Raw genomic sequence first — 18005 nt, 5'->3', positions numbered from 1 at the left:
TGCAGGCTGCAAAAGCGTGCACTACGACCTGGTTTTCCTCCTGGACACCTCCTCCAGCGTGGGCAAGGAAAACTTTGAAAAGGTGCGGCAGTGGGTAGCCAACCTGGTGGACACCTTCGAGGTGGGCCCGGACCGCACGCGCGTGGGCGTTGTGCGCTACAGTGATGCCCCGACCACAGCCTTCGAGCTGGGCCGCTTCAGCTCCCGCGAGGAGGTGAGGGCAGCAGCGGGGCGCATCCCTTACCACGGCGGCAACACCAACACTGGCGACGCCCTGCGCTACATCACGGGCCGAAGCTTCTCCCCGCAGGCGGGCGGTCGGCCAGGCAACCGTGCCTTGAAGCAGGTGGCCATTCTGCTGACCGACGGCCGCAGCCAGGATCTGGTGCTGGACGCCGCGGCGGCCGCTCACGCAGCGGGTATCCGCATCTTCGCGGTGGGCGTGGGTGCCGCGCTGAAGGAGGAGCTGGAGGAGATCGCCTCGGAACCCAAATCTGCCCACATCTTCCACGTGTCCGACTTCGATGCCATCGACAAGATCCGTGGCAAACTGCGGCGCCGGCTGTGCGAGAGTGAGTGCCTGTGGGAATCCTAGTGGGGCTTCCTGTCCAGGCCTGCTGTCTGGAGGGAAGGAGGATCCCTGGGCAGGCGCAGGGGAGTCAGCAGATGCAGGGGATATCGCCCTTCCCTGGCCAGAATTGATTGCGGGATCTAATGATGCCGACACCCAGCAATCCAGGAAGAACCTCTTGTCCCTCTGTAGACAGATCTGGAGGTCAGAGGAAGGTGCTTGGAATTGAAGCAAGGGCATTCTAAGTCCCCACCCCACCTCTGAGGTGCCTGAGGTCTCACCTAGTGTCACCCTTGTGTCCTAGAGAGACACGTCCAACAGTCGGGGTTAGTGCTTGCAAGGCCCTTGCTGGAGAGTCTGCCACATGGTGACTCCAAGAGGGTTCCAGCAACAATCAGGTCAGCAAATAGATGCAAAGCATCTGGCCAGAGGTGGCAGAGGGCTGTGGACCTGCTGCCCCCTGAGATAACCTGGGCCTCTAACTTGTTTGTTTGGAATCTGTTATGGCTGAAGCTGGGGGAAGGCTTCAGGTACTGGAGTGCAGGCGGGCAGAGAGCTGAGGGCCGATCCCAGTGGGTCACTGTGACAGGAAGGATGGAGGGGTTTTCTCCTGGTCTGGCTTGTCTCTAGTTTCTGCCCCTGACTGCTTCACTTGGTGACTTTTATTGTTCCTGGTCATAATGGTGCTGGGTGGCTTTCTCTCTAGGCCCGGTTGGGCTATACTTAGAGGCTGGTGGGAGCTGGGAGTGGCTGGAGTCTCAGCCCATCTTGCTGACTACTACAGGGCACTGAGCAAGCCCTGGCTGGGAATCCCAGCACTCACCACATCAGGGACACATCAGCGTCGGGGGTGGGGGTGGTGGAGGAAGGGGCTGGCAGGGGCAGGACTGCATATGGCTCAGCAAGGATGTGTCGGGCCTGCAGCTGAAGCCAAGCGGAAACAGAAACTCTCAGCTTCTTTACCAGAATGTGGTGCATCTGTCTGGGTTGAATATTTAATCTCTATGTATCTAACAGATACTAACTGGAGTTCTGCATTTTCTGTGGCCTCTTGCTCATTTCTGGAGCTATAGAAAAAAAGTGAGTCTCCGTCTTTAGCGTATTCCTAGTCTAGAAGTACAACAAAGACTCAGGAAAAGAATGTAATTCTGGGGGTTCATATTGAATGAAGGGTCAGGCAACCACATGAGCTTGGTCATTGTTTGGCTGTGCAGGGTGGTAGCCATGGTGAGAAAGAGGGTCTTGGAGGAGGTGTTCTCAGGCTGCCCAGGAGTTGTCTGGGCTGGAGAGGGAAGAGGTGGTATGGGATCAGGGATGCCACAACACAGTCAGTGAGGGGTAGGAAGTCTGAGGGCCTCGGGTCATGGAAGGGAGTGGGCATTGCCAGGCTTGTCACAATGCCATTTTCAATAAAGAAGACCCTATGTGCCAAAGTAAAGCTTTTGTTGGGTTTTACACCTGGGTATGACATGGTCAGATCTGGGCAGAGAATGGAACAGGATAACAGGAAAAACAGTGAGTTGTCCCTTGACAAGAGAGCTAGACAAATCCCAAGAACTGGATTTTAGGAGAGATCAGCATTGACAACTAGGCCCATGTTATGGATGAGAAAGATGATACCCAGAAGGCTAAATGAAGGTAACCTACACGCTAGTATGTGAACAAAGCATTGACCATGGACTTAACAAAAGTGACTTAATTTGTTGCTCATTACAAAGTCGGGACAGATAGCAGAATGCAGCCTCCAGCCTCTGTAGACTGGCTCCTCCTGCTGTGTCACCAGACAGCAGGTGTCAGCGTCCCCAAACTGAGTTCTGTTAAGAGAACTGGTCCCAGAAACTCTACTCTAACTTCACACGTTCTTGAAAAGACAGATATCAGAATGCTATAATGGTGAAATCAGGCCTTCCTCTACACTCTCCGTGACCGGGTTTCTGCCTGGATGGTAATGCTGCTTCAGCAGATGTGGGTGAATGTGTCTTCTTCACTAGAAAGACTCAGTGAAGGCTCTGGTTAGAAAAAGGTGAGATTGTCCATGTAAAATAACAGTAAATTGTCTGGCCTTCTGGGCTGGGAACAGGACTGAGGGGAGAGAGGAGGTGAGAGGGCATACAAGACAACTTCAGTGCCCCTGAGTGCCCTGTGGGCCTGAAGATCCAAAAATAGGCCTGAAGTTCAGTCTCATTGGATGAAGGTAGGTCATGGGACTTCTCCTAGACTTATAGTAGAAATAGGTGGAATCTTTGGGGCTTAAACCGCATGACTCTGTCTAACAATGGGAGTGGAGATGATACCATCCCTCTTCCTTCAGGGAAAGGACTTAGCCACACAGAAGAAAAGCAGGGAACTGCTACTAAAAAGAAAAGAAACAGATTCCAAGCATCACAGACCGACGCATATCTGTCTTGATAACCTCAGGAAAAACTTGAAGATCCTTTATGGGTCATCCAAATACCGGGATTTAAATGAATACTCAGTTGCCTGAGGGGAATCCATTTTGTAAATACAGCTGGGAAATGAAGAGGGTCTGATCTATTCTGGTGGAAAATGAAGCGAAGTCCTCTTATAATCACTTCAATTAGGAACTAAGCAAAGCAAAATAAAAGCACTAACAGTGACATATTGGAAACATCTGGCAAGATTAAATCAAGCAGCGTCACAGAATCCAAACACTAGAAATCCCTTGGCACAGAGAAGATGTCTGTGAGTAACTTGGCAGCTGATTTGAATAGGAACTATTCTGATTATGGGCTTCATAGGGATGATCTGGAAAAATCAGAGGCTAACAATAGGGTGTTATTATATGTACTCATCATTCACTGCAACCCATTTCATTCAACCGTCACATATTGTAGTCGCTTTTACATTCAATTTATTCCATTCAGTCAGTGGTTTTTAACAACCATGTATTGTAGTAAACATTCATTAAATTCAATGAGTTCATTCACTCATTCATTCATTCATCAGCCAAATAGTGAGTGGTTCCTCCACACTGGGGCACACGCCAGAGGCCCAGGGTGGAGTGATGGAGCTTCTCGCCATTCTCTTTGTCCTTGAGAAGCTCTTTGCCATGTGAAGAGACTGGTAGACAGTTACATGATGGGATGTGGACTTTGGTTAGCACATTTTACGTATGTATTGATTACCTGCATTTTATGTATGTATTAGTTTGTGTGTGCAATAGTACCTGCCTCCACACTTAAACTGTAAGCTTCACCTGGACAAAGTTCATTCTTTAGGATACCTTGTTTCCTGAGACAAAGCCTGGCATTTAGGAGTTTTCTAAGTATAGTTTAAAGGAAGCCAAGGGCAGTGTCCTGACATTGAAATTTGTGCTTGTTGTTGAGATATGTGCTTTGGACCTACTTATGCATGGTCCATCCCCTGCCAAATGCCAAGAAGAATCTTCTGCAAATCTGAGTGTACACAATAAGTGAAATATTTAACTCATCCAGATTTTGGTGATCAGATATAATTGATTAGGTTTTGAAGGTTGGTGCAGGTCTGGGAAATGTAGAGTGGGTGGGATAGAGTGATCCTTGCCAAAGATATTATCTGGTCAGACCCGACTCTGCTCCAGGTGAGTAGATCTGAGGGGGTTGGCTGCTATCCCAGCATTGTATGCTACAGTGTCTCACCACATCCTCACCCAGCCACTCTGAAATGCATGTCCACATGGCTGTCATATACATGGGCACCACAAGCTCTAGGCCTGTGCTTTGCAACCTGTGGGGGCCGCATGGAGTGGGCTGTTCCAGACTGAGAACTGCTGCAAGGCTGATGTTTACACAGGTTTTTATAGATTTGGTGTAAAAAAGTAATAAATACATCTCATGAATTTTTATATTGATTATACATTGAATTTGTAATATTCTGGGAAATTGTTCAATATAATAGATTCATGAAATAATTTTATCTGGTTTCTTTTTATGGCTTTTAATGCACCTACCAGAAAAGTGAACTATGCTCAAGTGGCTCACGCACACTTCCCTTGGGATGTTATGCCTTGGAGGGGGAATCTTGGCTGCCTCAGATGGTAGATTTTGAAGGGGTTGGGGTTAGTCATGTAAAATTAATGGATGTAGAATTTCCTTTTTTTTTTCCAGATACAAAAACATTATATTACATTAGAACCATAACATTTCACCCCCTAAAGGCTCATGCACATCCCTTGATGCAAAAGGCATTTAGTCCATCTGCAAGAGTTGCCAACAGTTTCAGCATTGCTGAAAAGTCCAAGGCCCAAGTCTCCTCCAAGATGTAAGGCAAACTCTTTAGTCACAAGCCCCCACACAAATGAAAAGTTAAACACTTCCAGCATTCAGTGGCACAAAATAAACATTACCATTCCAAAAGGTACAAACAGGGGAACACAGAGCACTGGGACCAAAGCAAGTCCAAAATCCAGCAGGGCTAACATTATGTCCTGTAATTCCACATCCAGCATCTGAAGCAACTTGTGGCACATTGTGAGAGCTCCAAAGGGCTTGCATGAGTCCACCCCTATGGCACTTCTGGTGGTTGCAGCTCCCACGGCTTCTCTCTTAGGCCTGCTTTGCTCCCTCCTTGCAGCTTTCCTCATATGATTCACGGTCCTGGCTTTTCTAAACTTCTGAGGTCTCCAGTACACCTTTTGCTTCACACTCACTGCCCTCTCAGAGGCACACTGCCTGGCTTCCCAGGCCTTCTGAAATCTGGGTGGAAGCCTCTTTAAGCTCAGAACTCTTGCATTCTCCATGCACCTAAAGCCAGTGCCACATGGATGATGCCAAGGTCTGCTGTCACCTGGAGCAGTAGCCAAACTTTCCTCTCTCTTGGCCATAGGGGTTGAGTGCCTGGACTACTGGGCACTCTAAATCCAATTCTAAGGAGCAAATTCTCTGTGTCGCTGCCATTCTGGAATCTGGTGTAGCCGCTGCCACCATTCTGGAACGTGGCACTCTTGGATGTAGAATTTCTAATGCTTGGCCATCAGACCATTTACTTGTACGATTTTTAACATATTACTCAATTTCCCTGATTTTTAGTTTTCCCACATACAAATAAACATCATCTCTCAACCTCTTCCTACATGCCACATGTAGTAGGACTGCAAATAATGTGTGCATTGTACCTAGTGCAGTGTGTGTTTATGGGATAATAACAGTCATTGTTACTGCCCCTCCTTTTCCTCTTCTTTTTCCTCCTCTTCCACTTCCTCCTCCTCCTTCTCCCTGTTTTACTATGATGTTGAGGATAGTAGTAATAACTGCAAGTCTGCTAGCTTCTAAAGCCAGTTCCCTCTTTGTCCATCCAGCTGGCCACAGAAAGGAGAAAGGGCAGCTCCAATGACCAGGGGGTTCTCAAGGCTGCCCTTCAGAGGAGAACCTGAGCCCACAGACAATTCATAGGACGTAAGGTTGGGGTGCAGTGGCTCTGGCCCTGAGGTGGCAGGGGCTGGGATCTGTGGGCAGAGACTGGCTTGGATTGGCATCCCAGAAGGAAGTAACCACATGGGCAGGGCGGAGAGTGACAGATGGAGCAGGGGCAGGCCTGGTGTCGGGCTGCCCTCCTCCTGGGTGTCCATCACAGAAGCCTGGCTTTTGTCCAGATGCTCCTGGATCACTGTGTACCTCACTATCCTCTGCTTTTCAGGACTTTCAATACTTGTATAGCCTTCTACCAAGAGCTGTATTAGAATCCCAGCCACTGGCCTGCCACCAAAGGCATAGCTAGACTGGTATAACATGACAGTCATAGCTCACTGTTTTCAGTCCCACCTGTGTGACTTTCCTGTGGCCACACACATGTCACAGGTAATGTGTGCAGCAGCCCTGCATGGCTTTTGGCACTGCTTTATTTCTGGCTTACCCTCAGGTGACTTTGCTTGGAGACTTTGGGTCAAGAGGTCATCCAGGTAACAAAGCTGTCCACCAGAGTGGCAGAGTGGGGAATTAGACTTGGTGCATTTGACTTCAGGTCCTGAGCTCTCACTGGCTGGATGTGTTACTTTGGAAGCATCTTTAAGTCTCAGATTCACTGAAGTGTCATCTCAGTGCTGGGAGGAAGGTCCTACTTTGTGCCTGATGACTTTGAGGGCTGAGAGGCTATGGGGTGGCAAGGAGCAGGGTAATGACTCTCAGTATGCTTCTGGAGTCCTCTTGGATGTGGAATTGGTGAGCCCTACTCTGGGCCTTCCATAGGCCTGGCTTCTATGTGGTAGCCACTTGCTTGTTGAATGAAATGAACTGTACTTGAAGTCATTGTCCCAGTTTATGAATGAAAAAGATGCAAAGGTAGGGGTGGAGTGATCATGGCAACAAGGACAGGAACAGTGAGCGTGTTATTGAAACTGCATTTCAGACATCAGACCCCTCTAAGACCTCCCTAGGGATCTCACTTGAGGACTTCCATGGTGGTGCTGTGGTGTCCCGTTGGCCTTGTGCACACACAGGGGAGCTCCTCCTCACCGTGGTACCAACTCCTGCTTCGCTGAGATTCCCTGGGGAGCAAATCTCAGCCTCAGCTTCCTGCAGCGTGTGGGGTGGAGACTGTGGTCGGGCTCTGTAATTAAGAGCTTTCTCCACCCTAGACTGCATCGTGGCCACAAAACAACCTTTATATAGCTTATCGGGTCACTGTAAGTGGGCCTGTGGAATGCCAGCTGGCCGCAGCTGACGAGGCCTCCACCTACTTCTATTTTGGGACTATGCTGTGGTGGTCCTCACCCCACTGCCCCCCACGGAGGCACACTTGTTTGGAACCTGGATTTGGGCTTTCAGCTCTTAGACTGGTTGAGATGTGGGTCTGGACTAGGGGGAAAAGAAACCTCTCTTAGGCTTCTGTAATACTATACCTCTCAGGACACATGGCTCTCTCTCTGTCTCTCTATCTCTCTGTCTCCCTGTCTCTGTCTATCTCTCTCTCTTAGACTCTCTCTCTCTCTTTCTGTCTCTCTCTCTGTCTGTCTCTCTCTCTCCTCTCCTCATGATGTGTCTGCTTAGGTACATTCTTGTTCCAGTCAGAGTTTTGCCTGCTGGATGCTCTAGTTGCAGTTGGCCATGGGTGGGTGGGGAGAGAGACTTCATTGCTGGAGGAGATTCATTCTCTCATTTATTGGGCACCTGGGCTACCATGGACCTCACCTATCCTATTTCTCAGGACTTGGGAAACCTCCGTGCAGCCTTTTGCCAAGAACCCTGTTAGAATTCCAGCCACCTAAGACATAGCTACACTAGGATAACTTGGCATTTATCATTTACTTTCAGTAAAGTCACACATGCATGACTTTCTCACTGGAAAGGTGTGAGTATGTAAAGCTCAGCTCTGTCTTCTGATCAGTGTGGGACACTGGCATTAACTTCACTCCCTTAAGACTGCCCCATGCAGTGTGGGGTTAAGGGATCCTCTCAGACTTCTTTGCTGTATGATTGGGTGGGGGGTAAGCAGGACTTGGGACCTGATGTTTACTTTTTATTTTAAGGAGAAAAAACAATAAAAAAAATGATATAGAATCTCAGAACAAGATAATAGGAGAATAAAAATGTTTAATACATTGTATATTGTTATCTTCAAAGTAGTTGCTCAGATTACAAGATACAGGCATGAAAAATTGGTCAAACAACATTAGCACAAACTTTTCTTTTCAATGAACTAAGATAAATTAATAGTATAACTATCTTAACTATCTTGTGTATATATATGTTTTTTTTTTCCTTTTCCGTTCCTTCTTTTCTCCTTTCCTTCATCACAGTTTCTGTTTCCTTTTGAACAGTTTCTTCCCATTTCACAATATCTATTGTACATTTCGGATCTTATTTACTCTGTCACACTAGCGAGACAATATGACGTTTACACATGTAAGTTTGATTTATTTCACTTATGAATATGGTCTCAAATGGCATCCATTTATCTATAAAAGTCTCAAATTTATTCTTCTTTATGGCTGAGTACTACTCCTTTGTATAAAAATACTACATCTTTTTTATCCATTCCTTGGTTGATGGTCATTTGGGTTGTTTCCAAGATTTAGCTATTACAAATTGTGCTGCTATAAACATGAGTGCACAGATATTGCTGTGTTATGATGTTTTTAGTTTTCTGGGAAGATACCCAGAAGGGGAATAGCTGGGTCAAGCTTTTTGAGGAATATCCACACTGATTTCCACAGTGGTTGCAACTTGGTGCTTGTTGACAGCTGGCCCTTGCTTTGTCCTGTGGCCAGCAGCTAGAATACTTAGCCTTCTCAAGGAATTAGCTCTTACATTCTAAGCCTGGAATCCCAGCACTCTGAGAAGCTGAGGCAGGAGGGCTACTTAGTGACTTAGGGAGATCCTGTCTCAATACAGTTTTTTTTTTTTTTTTTTTTTTGTTTTGTTTTTAAGCACTCGGGACATAGCTTAGTGGGAAGGCCCTGGGTTCCATCCCTAGAACCGAGAAAAATATTCATTTGTATGTTTTCCTGTTTGAAGCCTCAAACATTTTCATTTTCATTGAATTACACAACACAGGGACTAAATACAAAAGGACTAAATAGACACTTATAGATGCTCTCTCCCAACAGTGGATCATGAAAGGACTCTTTCCATGTATTTCTGGGTTATTTTTTAATGCACATTTACTGAGCTCTGTTCTTGTTTGGACATTGTTCTGAGGCATGAGGGTCACTGTCCTGAGCAAGGCGCCTCTCTGTCTTCCTACGTTAGGGTGGCACTTTCAGGACAGGAGACAGATAACAGAACAAATCATGTAGTGGGCAAGGTGACTTCATAGTGGCAAGTGCTTTGAGACAGATAACGTAGCCATATTACCAAGTGCATGTCAGAGGGTGTGGGGGGCATCAGGGCAACCTGTCAGGAGAGATCCTCGAGGACAGCTTTGGTACCACACGGCCGCTGCCTGCACCAAGAAGGTCGGTGGTCAGGTCTCTTCCCAGGGAACAGGGACTCTGGTTGCAGGGCTGTGCTTATAGTACATAGCAGCATGATTGCCCCCATTTTCAGGAGGCACAATTGAGGCTCAGCTCTGTGGCAGAACTTCCCCTAGCACAAGGTCAGGGCAGCCAAGAGTCTTCCCTCAGCTAGACGTGGGGCCACCTACCGGGCACTGTAGCCATTATTCCTCTAAGGATGTGGTGCCCATGCCCAGGGCCAGCTTTCGGCCTGGATGCTGGCACGTCTGGTCTCAGGAGTCTTTGGGCACTGACTCCCTCTGAAAATGAGTCTTGTAAAGTGGCCATAAAGAAGCCACAACCCTGCTAGGGGCAGTTTTGCCAGCAACCACACCCTCCTGACCATGTGACCTGTACAGTGTCCCCCCGGCCCTATCTCTGCCCAGTTAGTGGGGAGATGCCATGGTCAGTGCAGGGCGTTCACATTGCACAAACACACATCTCACATCCACATCCACTCCACACTGCACACACACACCACACACAGTGCTCATCTAAACCGCACACCATACGTCTCACACTCACACTCACATCGCACCACAAAGCTATACCATGCACATCTATGCACAGCATACACTCTACACTCACACAAACACTCATACACACATACCACACACACCACCCACACCTCAGATATACACTGCACACGTGCCACACACACCACACAAACCTCATACCCACACATACCTCAGATACACACTATACACACACCTCACACCCATGCTTCATATACACACACCACTACACACTCATACACATACCGCACACACTCCCCATGCGTACATACGCCACAAAACCCCATGTATGCACATCATGGCGTAACTCATACACCCGCACACACCTCACACCACACTTACCACTTACACACCTCACACACACAGCACACTTACCCCTCCTGCACTTACATCGCATGTACACATACCCTACACGTGTGACCACGGTGACCCACCCAGCTGTCCCTCTGAGTGGACCTAGCAGCTGGGAGGAGTTGGTAGCCTTGGCTGTGGGCTTGGGGTGCCACGTCCGTGACTGTGGCTTGGCACTTGCGACCACATCAGCCTCAAGAAGCCATCGGGTCTCAGCCCTGCCCTGTGTCTGGAGGTCACTGGAAGTTCCTCCTGCGAAAATTTGTTTTGCTTCAAGTCACCGCCTAGAAACGGTCATCCGGTTACTTCATTCCGACTATGGGCCAGGAAATTTTATTAGAAAATTACTGAAAATGGGGAGTAACTAAAGCACCATTTATTTTTAATTACTTCATGTTTAATATATATATAAAACCACCCTTTATTTGAATTACTCAGCTTTTAATTTATATATTTCACTGATGAAAAAACTAGAGTGCCTGCTCAGGGCAGCTGGGTGCAGGCCTGTTTAATGGGTGACCTTGTCTGACCCCTGTCTCTGCCTGGAACCACCGCCATGCAATGCACTCAAAAAGAGACTGCTGCCCAGAGGGCCCGCTCTCACTCACTGTGAATGGGAGAGTGCAACCCTTTTCCAGTTTCCACACCTAGTGCGTCTTACCCTACCCTTGAGTCCATGCACCAGCGTTTCTTCTGTCCTGCCTGCCTAGCTGGTCATTTAGTTTGCTTCCAGGTGCAGCTCTGTTATGACAGTGTGGACAGGACTTTCTTTATGCCCCTGTGAATGTGATACTGCAGGTTGCTTCTTAGAGGAGGTTTGTGTGTCACGGCACTGGTGACAGTGTCACAGGCAAGGGACGATGGCACCGGGACAGGTCTCTAACTCCCTCCCCTTCCTCATTGTGGACATTGGCTGGTTATGTCGCCGCCTTCTGCCTCATCTCTACATCTCTAAAGCTCTAAACTGGCCCGGCAATCCCTGCTTTGCAGAGGGTGTGAGCACGTAGTAAGTTAGTGCCAGGAAAGTGCTTGGTATCTGGTGGCCTGAGGGTGCACATGCTCTTAGTATGTACACTTACACATAATTATGAAAATGGATCTTAGAATAGCAAATTATTATTTATGTCTGTGAGTATGTAACCAGGAAAGAAAGTGATCATGTGAAAAACCTTTCACTGAGAGTAGTATTTCTCAGCTATTATTATTATTATTATTATTATTATTATTATTATTATTTCATCTTTGCTCCAAAAGGAGCTCATGGAAAGTGTTTTTCCTAGCTGCCCCTCCTCGGAAAGGGAAGGCCACACATATGCCACATCTGTTTGCTTTTGCTATGGGTGGGATACTTGTCTAGAAGGCCGCAGACCATGATGACAGCTTAGATATCTCCCTTCACCTCAGTACAAAGATTTGCCCCTGGAGGCAATGGGATGCTGCCCTCTGTGAATAATTGGCCTCTGGCAAGGAGAGGATGCCAGAGGACTCAGGGAGCACTGGGGTTGGCTCCTGTCTCTTCTCTGTCAGTGGCTGTGGCCTTCTAGTATCAGGTTCAGCCAGCAGACTCCGGTTGAAAAAGCTGAACCCAGGCTTCTCTGTGTAGTTTGACCTGTGATGTTATGGTTTATATCTAGATGATCCCCTAAAGCTTCATGCACTCATATGTGGAGCTTTGGGGAAGAAATTGTATCATGGGCACATAATACTCATCAGTGCATTAGTTTCCTGAAGAGTTTAGAGGTAAATGTGATGTTGGGAGATGAAGCCTGGTGAGAAGAAGTGGGTCACCGGGGGTGTGACTGGAAGGGCGATCTCCTTCCCTTGGTCTCTCTTTTTTTCCTGCCTACCATGCCAGGAGCAAAGCTCCCCCACCGTGTACCTCTGCTATGCCACCGTGCCTTGAATCGGCTGACCATGGACTGAAATCTCTTCAAAGTGTGAACCAAAATAAATCTCTCCTCCTTTTTACATTGTAGGTGTCAGGTATTATGTTCCAGTGATGAGAAAGCTAATTAAAACGCTATTATTTTTGTAGTACTGGGGATTGAACCCAGGGCCTTCACCTGTACCTATGTCCTCAGCCTATTTTTATTTTGCAACAGGGTCTCAGTAAGTTGATAAGGTACGCAGGCTGGGCTTGAACTTGTGATTCTTTTGCTTCAGCCTTCTAGTGTTCTGGTGTGGGGCTACTTCCTCAGCCTATTCTTATTTTGAGACTCACTGATTTGATAAGAGGCACAGGTTGGGCTTGAACTCATAATTCTCTTGCCCTAGCCTCCCAGAGTTCTGGGATGATAGGAATGTGCCACATGTGTGACTTTGATCTGTGACTCCTTTACACTGTAGTTTTCCCATGGTGAAGGTGAGGTGAACATGACCTGCTTTGTAGAGCATGCATGTGTTACCTTTGCTGTCCATACAGCCTACAGGCTCATAGGAGCACCTGCCTCATGTCTCCATTTGCAATTACCCAGTGTCATGGAGGCTGCTGTGCTAATGTCAGAGGACCCGAGTGGAGTTCTGGCTGTGCCACCTGCCAGCCAAAAGCCATTACCAGTAGCAGCCTTACCTCTCTGAGGCTTAGTTTACTCTTTTGCAAAGTTGGTATGACAGCTACCAATCCAGGGAACAGTTGTTTGTGGCTCTTAATGTTATTTTCACAGTTGTTAGAACACTTAATATTTTTATGACAAGTCTGTATGAAAAGAATCTATAAAAATCAAAATGCCTCCAGTGATATAGGTGGGGCCAAGCTCCCTGTCACAGGAAGGGAATCATGCAGAGTCTAGAAATCCATCTGTCATGAGTCCTGTAAGAGGAACTGCTGCATTCGGAAAGGGAGGGCCTTTCTTGATCTAATGCAGCAGATGGCAAATGATAGCTGGTGGGCCAGATCTGGCCAAACACCAGCTTTTATAAACTCTTTTCTTGGAATACTGCCATGTTGAGAGCAGGTTTTCATGGCTGCTTTCCCTCCGCAGTGGCAAGTTGAATGGTTGGGGCCTGCGGAGACTACTGTGTTTACTCTCTGGCCCTTTACTGAGTTTGCAGACCCCTGGTGATGTATTCTGATGGGATGACTGAGAATCTGAAGTCACTGCCAGGAGCTCCTAGGTGACCTTGCATACATTGCTTCCTAGGAGCCCCAGGATGCTGAGTGGAGGAGTGGGATTCCCAGCCACCAAAGGGATTCCTCTTCCTTCCTGTGTCTTTATTAGCATCAAGTGCAGCCGCTTATTATTAAATGCAACCTGTATCTAAGTACAGGTTCTCCTCTGCCTGTCATTTTTCTGGTTTAACCACTTTTTCATTAAAATCCTCACACTCTTCCAGGTCTCAGATGTAGACTCATGCCCCTTGGGACTAGAAGGGACTTTGAGCTCAGCTATGAGTCAGCAGCACCCTCCCCTCACCACTGCCCAGCTGTGCCTGCCACATCACCCCGGTCCCGATGCCATCCAAGTGGAATACAGACTGTGCTCTCCCATGTGTGACGATCCCAGTGACTGGGGTCACGTCAGGTCCAAGTATTCCAGTACATGCAGGACTGACTGTGAGCTTCACATTGTGATTTTAGGTTTGGGCTAATAGCAGGGTAATATATAGTGGCCAACACAAGTAAATTGGTATTAGCAGAAAGTACATATGTGTATGTATGTGTGTATATAATCTATTATAAATACATGTCTATATATAAATATGCATCTGTATAATTAAATTCATGGGGGAATTTTGCACTTCTGAGTATTTCTCTTGTCCTGCAGCTAACTTTGTCGTAGGTAAACTTATCAGAGTGCAAGTGGGGACACGGTGTTACATGATGTCTCAGGGTTTTCCAAGAAATGTAGTTGATTAATTGTGATGGTTCTGATACCAACTCACACTTACTGGAAGGCTGGAGGAAAACAGTGGTCAAAGCTCAAGGTTTAGGGGACTGGTTTTGTGTCTGTTTTATTCTTTGTACCTTTGATTACACTGACTTTGGTTACTTTGAATTTACCCACACATAAACACATGCATAAATCTACACACAATCATATAAACACAAACACATAGACATTCAGGTACACACAGATATACAAATACACTCACACACAGATACACCCACACTATAGGCCCACTATAACACACTCAGGTGTACACATCTAAATGTATGCACAGATGTGCACATCAAAAATTTCTACAAGTTCCTTCTATGGTGCTAGAAAGTGATGTTTAGGACTTCAAGATCCCTCTTCCTGCCCACACCCTGAGAGATTACATGTGGTTACCCAGAAAAACAAATAACTTTATTTTAAAAATCTGTTTGTATTTTGAGTATCCCTGTGAAATGCATACTTGCGTTTTCAGGAAATTCTTCCAGTCCATTTTGCTAGATGTCATGGTGGCCACATGGACCGGGTGCCTGCTCATTCATTTATGAAAGGTTCTTGTGCACCATCTAAGAAACAGACCTGAGCATGAACAGCCAAAGGGGGCTCAATGGTGAGAAGACATTCCTGAGCACTCTGAGGGGACTGGCAGGCAGTCAGGGTTCATGACCCCCATAAAAGCGGAATTTGTACCCCTTTGCACCTGCTGAGTGTGTTTTCTACTGTGGACATCTTTTGTCTTGGACCCTCCAAAGCCGGGGAGCACAAAAACATCTTCCTTCCTGTGGTCAGGCCAGCCCAACAGTGTGATGTGCCCGTGGGTGTGCAGCCGGACTGCAGACCTGGGTGCCTTTGTTCACCTGCTCTGCTCATCGGAGCTGACCCAGCATGGCCAGACCTTCCACCACAAGTAAATGGGGCCCTTATCCCTGCACCAATAAGGACAGAAGGAGCCTTCTAGACTGTGTGCATTGATATTTGCGAGTTACAGTCCACATCCCAAAAGTGTCCAGAAAAATGTGTTCTGTCCTCCTAACTTCACAAATATATCCACATGACAGCCTTATAAGGCAAGCTTGAATTTAGATGCTTTGGAGTCCTGGAAGTAATTTACAAGGACATGGTGCCAAGGAGAGTCACAACCTGGCCTGAGCTCTTGTTCACACCTAACCTCCTCCTTTCGTAATTCTGCTTGATCCTTCTCCAGCAGGGAACTCTGAGGTACAAGATGAGACGCAGTTCACACCTCGCAAGCAGTCTGCTCTCAGGAGGGTATATGGGTACCGATACTGAGCCTTTGGGAGTGGGCACAGGGCCCTGGAGCAACGTCTAGAGGAGGAAATGGGGTTTGAGTGAACGTGGTTCCTGGCTCCTCCTGCTCCTCCCTCTCCTCCTCATTAAGATGGAGTGAAACTGAAAACAGTCCAGAGGAAGACCCCAGGAACACCCAGATTCAAAAGTGGCATTACCTGTCACCAAAACTAGGTGAAAGAACAGTCTCTCAAGTCCAGTAGGCTTCAGTTTCACCCCATCATCACCACCGCCACCATGATTTACTAACTGTGTAGATCTGAACAGAAGAGTCAATCCCCGTTTCTATGTTTGCAGCACAGGAAGAGAAATCTTAATGACATTTGATGAGAGGGCATTTGCAGGCCATATCTACCTTGAGTGAACCTGGGCCGCATCCCTACTGCCTCCTACATCCCTGCTTCAGAAGGGACAGACAGAGCCTGGAGGGGCAGGGGGGTGGCCAGGTGGAACTGCACCTAGGATCACAGCATGCATCTGGCCCTTACCCCTGACTTCACCCCTCTTTCTTTGCTGTCATGCATTTATCCATAGGAGGTGAGGGTGCCTTTACCCATAGGAGGTGAGGGTGATCTTTTGAGCATGCTTTCTTTGCGCATCAGGACTCTGATCAAATGGACTGCAGAGATTTCAGTCCAGGCTTGGCCAGAGCACTGGAGAGAGGTATTCTTGGGGTCAGGAGAGAGACAGGCATGGGCTGGGGTCAGCTTTTGCCCCTTGCATCTTGTAGATCCCACAGAGTGGGACAAAACCGCCTCACAGGGAACTCTGGCTGCTGCAGAGTCAGATAGATAATCATCCTGCACCACATGTCACTCTGCCTCCAGACAGGCAATGAGGTCGAGGCAGAGGGAGGTCTAAGGGACAATGCTCCCCCAGGTTCTATTGATGGGAAGTCACAGATGGCCCCAAACCTCTGCAAAGAAAGAAAAGGGGAGCCAGTAGTTCTCTAGTGACCTTTAGAAACTTGGCTGGGCTAGTGGAAGATTTTATTTCATCTTTTAAAAATCCTTATTACTGTGGCCTTGATAGTTTATCAAGGTTGAGCACTTGGAAGTGTACTAGCAGACTTGAGTTTGAATTCCTGGATTTGACTTTAATTGCCTTTACTTACTACTTAGTCTCTGGTGCTTTGTTTCAATATCTGTAAAAATGGGGCAACACTCTAACCTACTACTGTAAAGATTAAATTTATTCAGCTATAAAAAGCATTCAGAAAAGTGTCTGGTATGGAGACCTTATCTGCAGACCTTATCTGATGCCTAGGTGTCCTGAGGGAGTTTACCCAAGTGCTGTCTCCTTTTTTGCATCTGAAACATGGGGGTAATAAAACAAAATGACCAAAACTGAAACAAAACCCCTTAAAGCTTTTCCACAAGTGTTGTATTTGTTGAGTGAGAAAATATTGATCGAATGCTTCCCAGGAGCCACAAATTGAAGGTCACTGACTGCTGAAGTTTATATGATAAACCAACCAACGACAAAGTTATCACTTAAAATTATAGATGGAGATCGCAGCAGGATATTATAATAAGTGCTCTTTGGGATGTAAACAAGGGAGGGTGGGTTAGAAAAACAAGAAGGAAAGGTTCTTGTTAGGTCAGGTGGTCAGTGAGACCTCTGGGAAGACAGCAGGAAAGGGCAGGAGCGCTGTTTGTGCAAAGCACAGGGATTAGCCTCCTCCTCAGCCCCCGGAGCTGGAGGACGGTGTGGACAAGGGCCAGTATCCGCAGGGGCTTGCGGTTCTGGAAGAATTTGATTCTGAGCTGAGCACAAGGCAGGGAAGACTGTTTTGTTTCATTCTGCACTTTGTAGTGAACAGGAAACATTCAAGTAGGAGAACCCATCTTAGGTATGAAGCTTGGTGACTTCACCAACTGTATGTTCCCTTCTGCCCCTCTGGAGGGACTTAAGTTGGAGAGGGCTGCAGCCCTATTCAAGTTTCAAGTTCACCTCCCTGCAGATGACATGGATTGCAGTGACAGGACAGAGAAATAAGAAGAGCAGCCTGAAGTGGGCAAAGGTGCGGGTAATGTGGAATCTTGAGTGGAGATGTGATCAGAGAGCCCGTCACAGAGAAACGGTCTCAGAAGAACTGTGCCCCGAAGGATTAAGGGGCTTGTTCATGGCCAGCCAGGAGGAGGAGGAGCAGAGCCACTGGCCTGAAGCAGAGGGTGAAGCTGCTGTCCTCTCTGTGTGGGGACACAGGTGTTGCCATGGAGATGCACAGAGGAAGGTTCTTGTGCCTTCTGGTCACCTCCAACCCACTTTCCTCCTACAGACCCTCAGAGCTGACTTCAGTCTGTGTTTCCAGGCGCAGTGCCTCCTCGAGAAGAGCGTAAGGACTGCAGGCAGTTGTGCACCTCTGAAGACCTCACCTTTCCTGCCCTGGCCCCAGCCCTGTCTGTAGACATGGCTGTTTCTCTCTTCATCTGGCATTTGTCACTCTCAACTTC

General features: G+C 47.4%; 1 protein-coding gene across 1 annotated transcript in view; it reads left to right on the top strand.

The window, feature by feature from the left end:
• Positions 1–18005, top strand: part of Col22a1 (collagen, type XXII, alpha 1) — a gene marked incomplete in the record, with an annotated part of 274405 nt that overhangs the window by 26324 nt on the left and 230076 nt on the right. The window contains 1 exon segment of the mRNA XM_013521350.1: positions 6–572. Coding sequence (XP_013376804.1) covers positions 6–572 — 567 coding nt within the window.

This window comes from Chinchilla lanigera, unplaced genomic scaffold (assembly GCF_000276665.1).
Source record: "Chinchilla lanigera isolate Chin_1 unplaced genomic scaffold, ChiLan1.0 scaffold00060, whole genome shotgun sequence".
NCBI lineage: Eukaryota > Metazoa > Chordata > Mammalia > Rodentia > Chinchillidae > Chinchilla > Chinchilla lanigera.
Note: the sequence above shows the minus strand (reverse complement) of the source record. Positions and strands in the feature narration are given on the sequence as shown.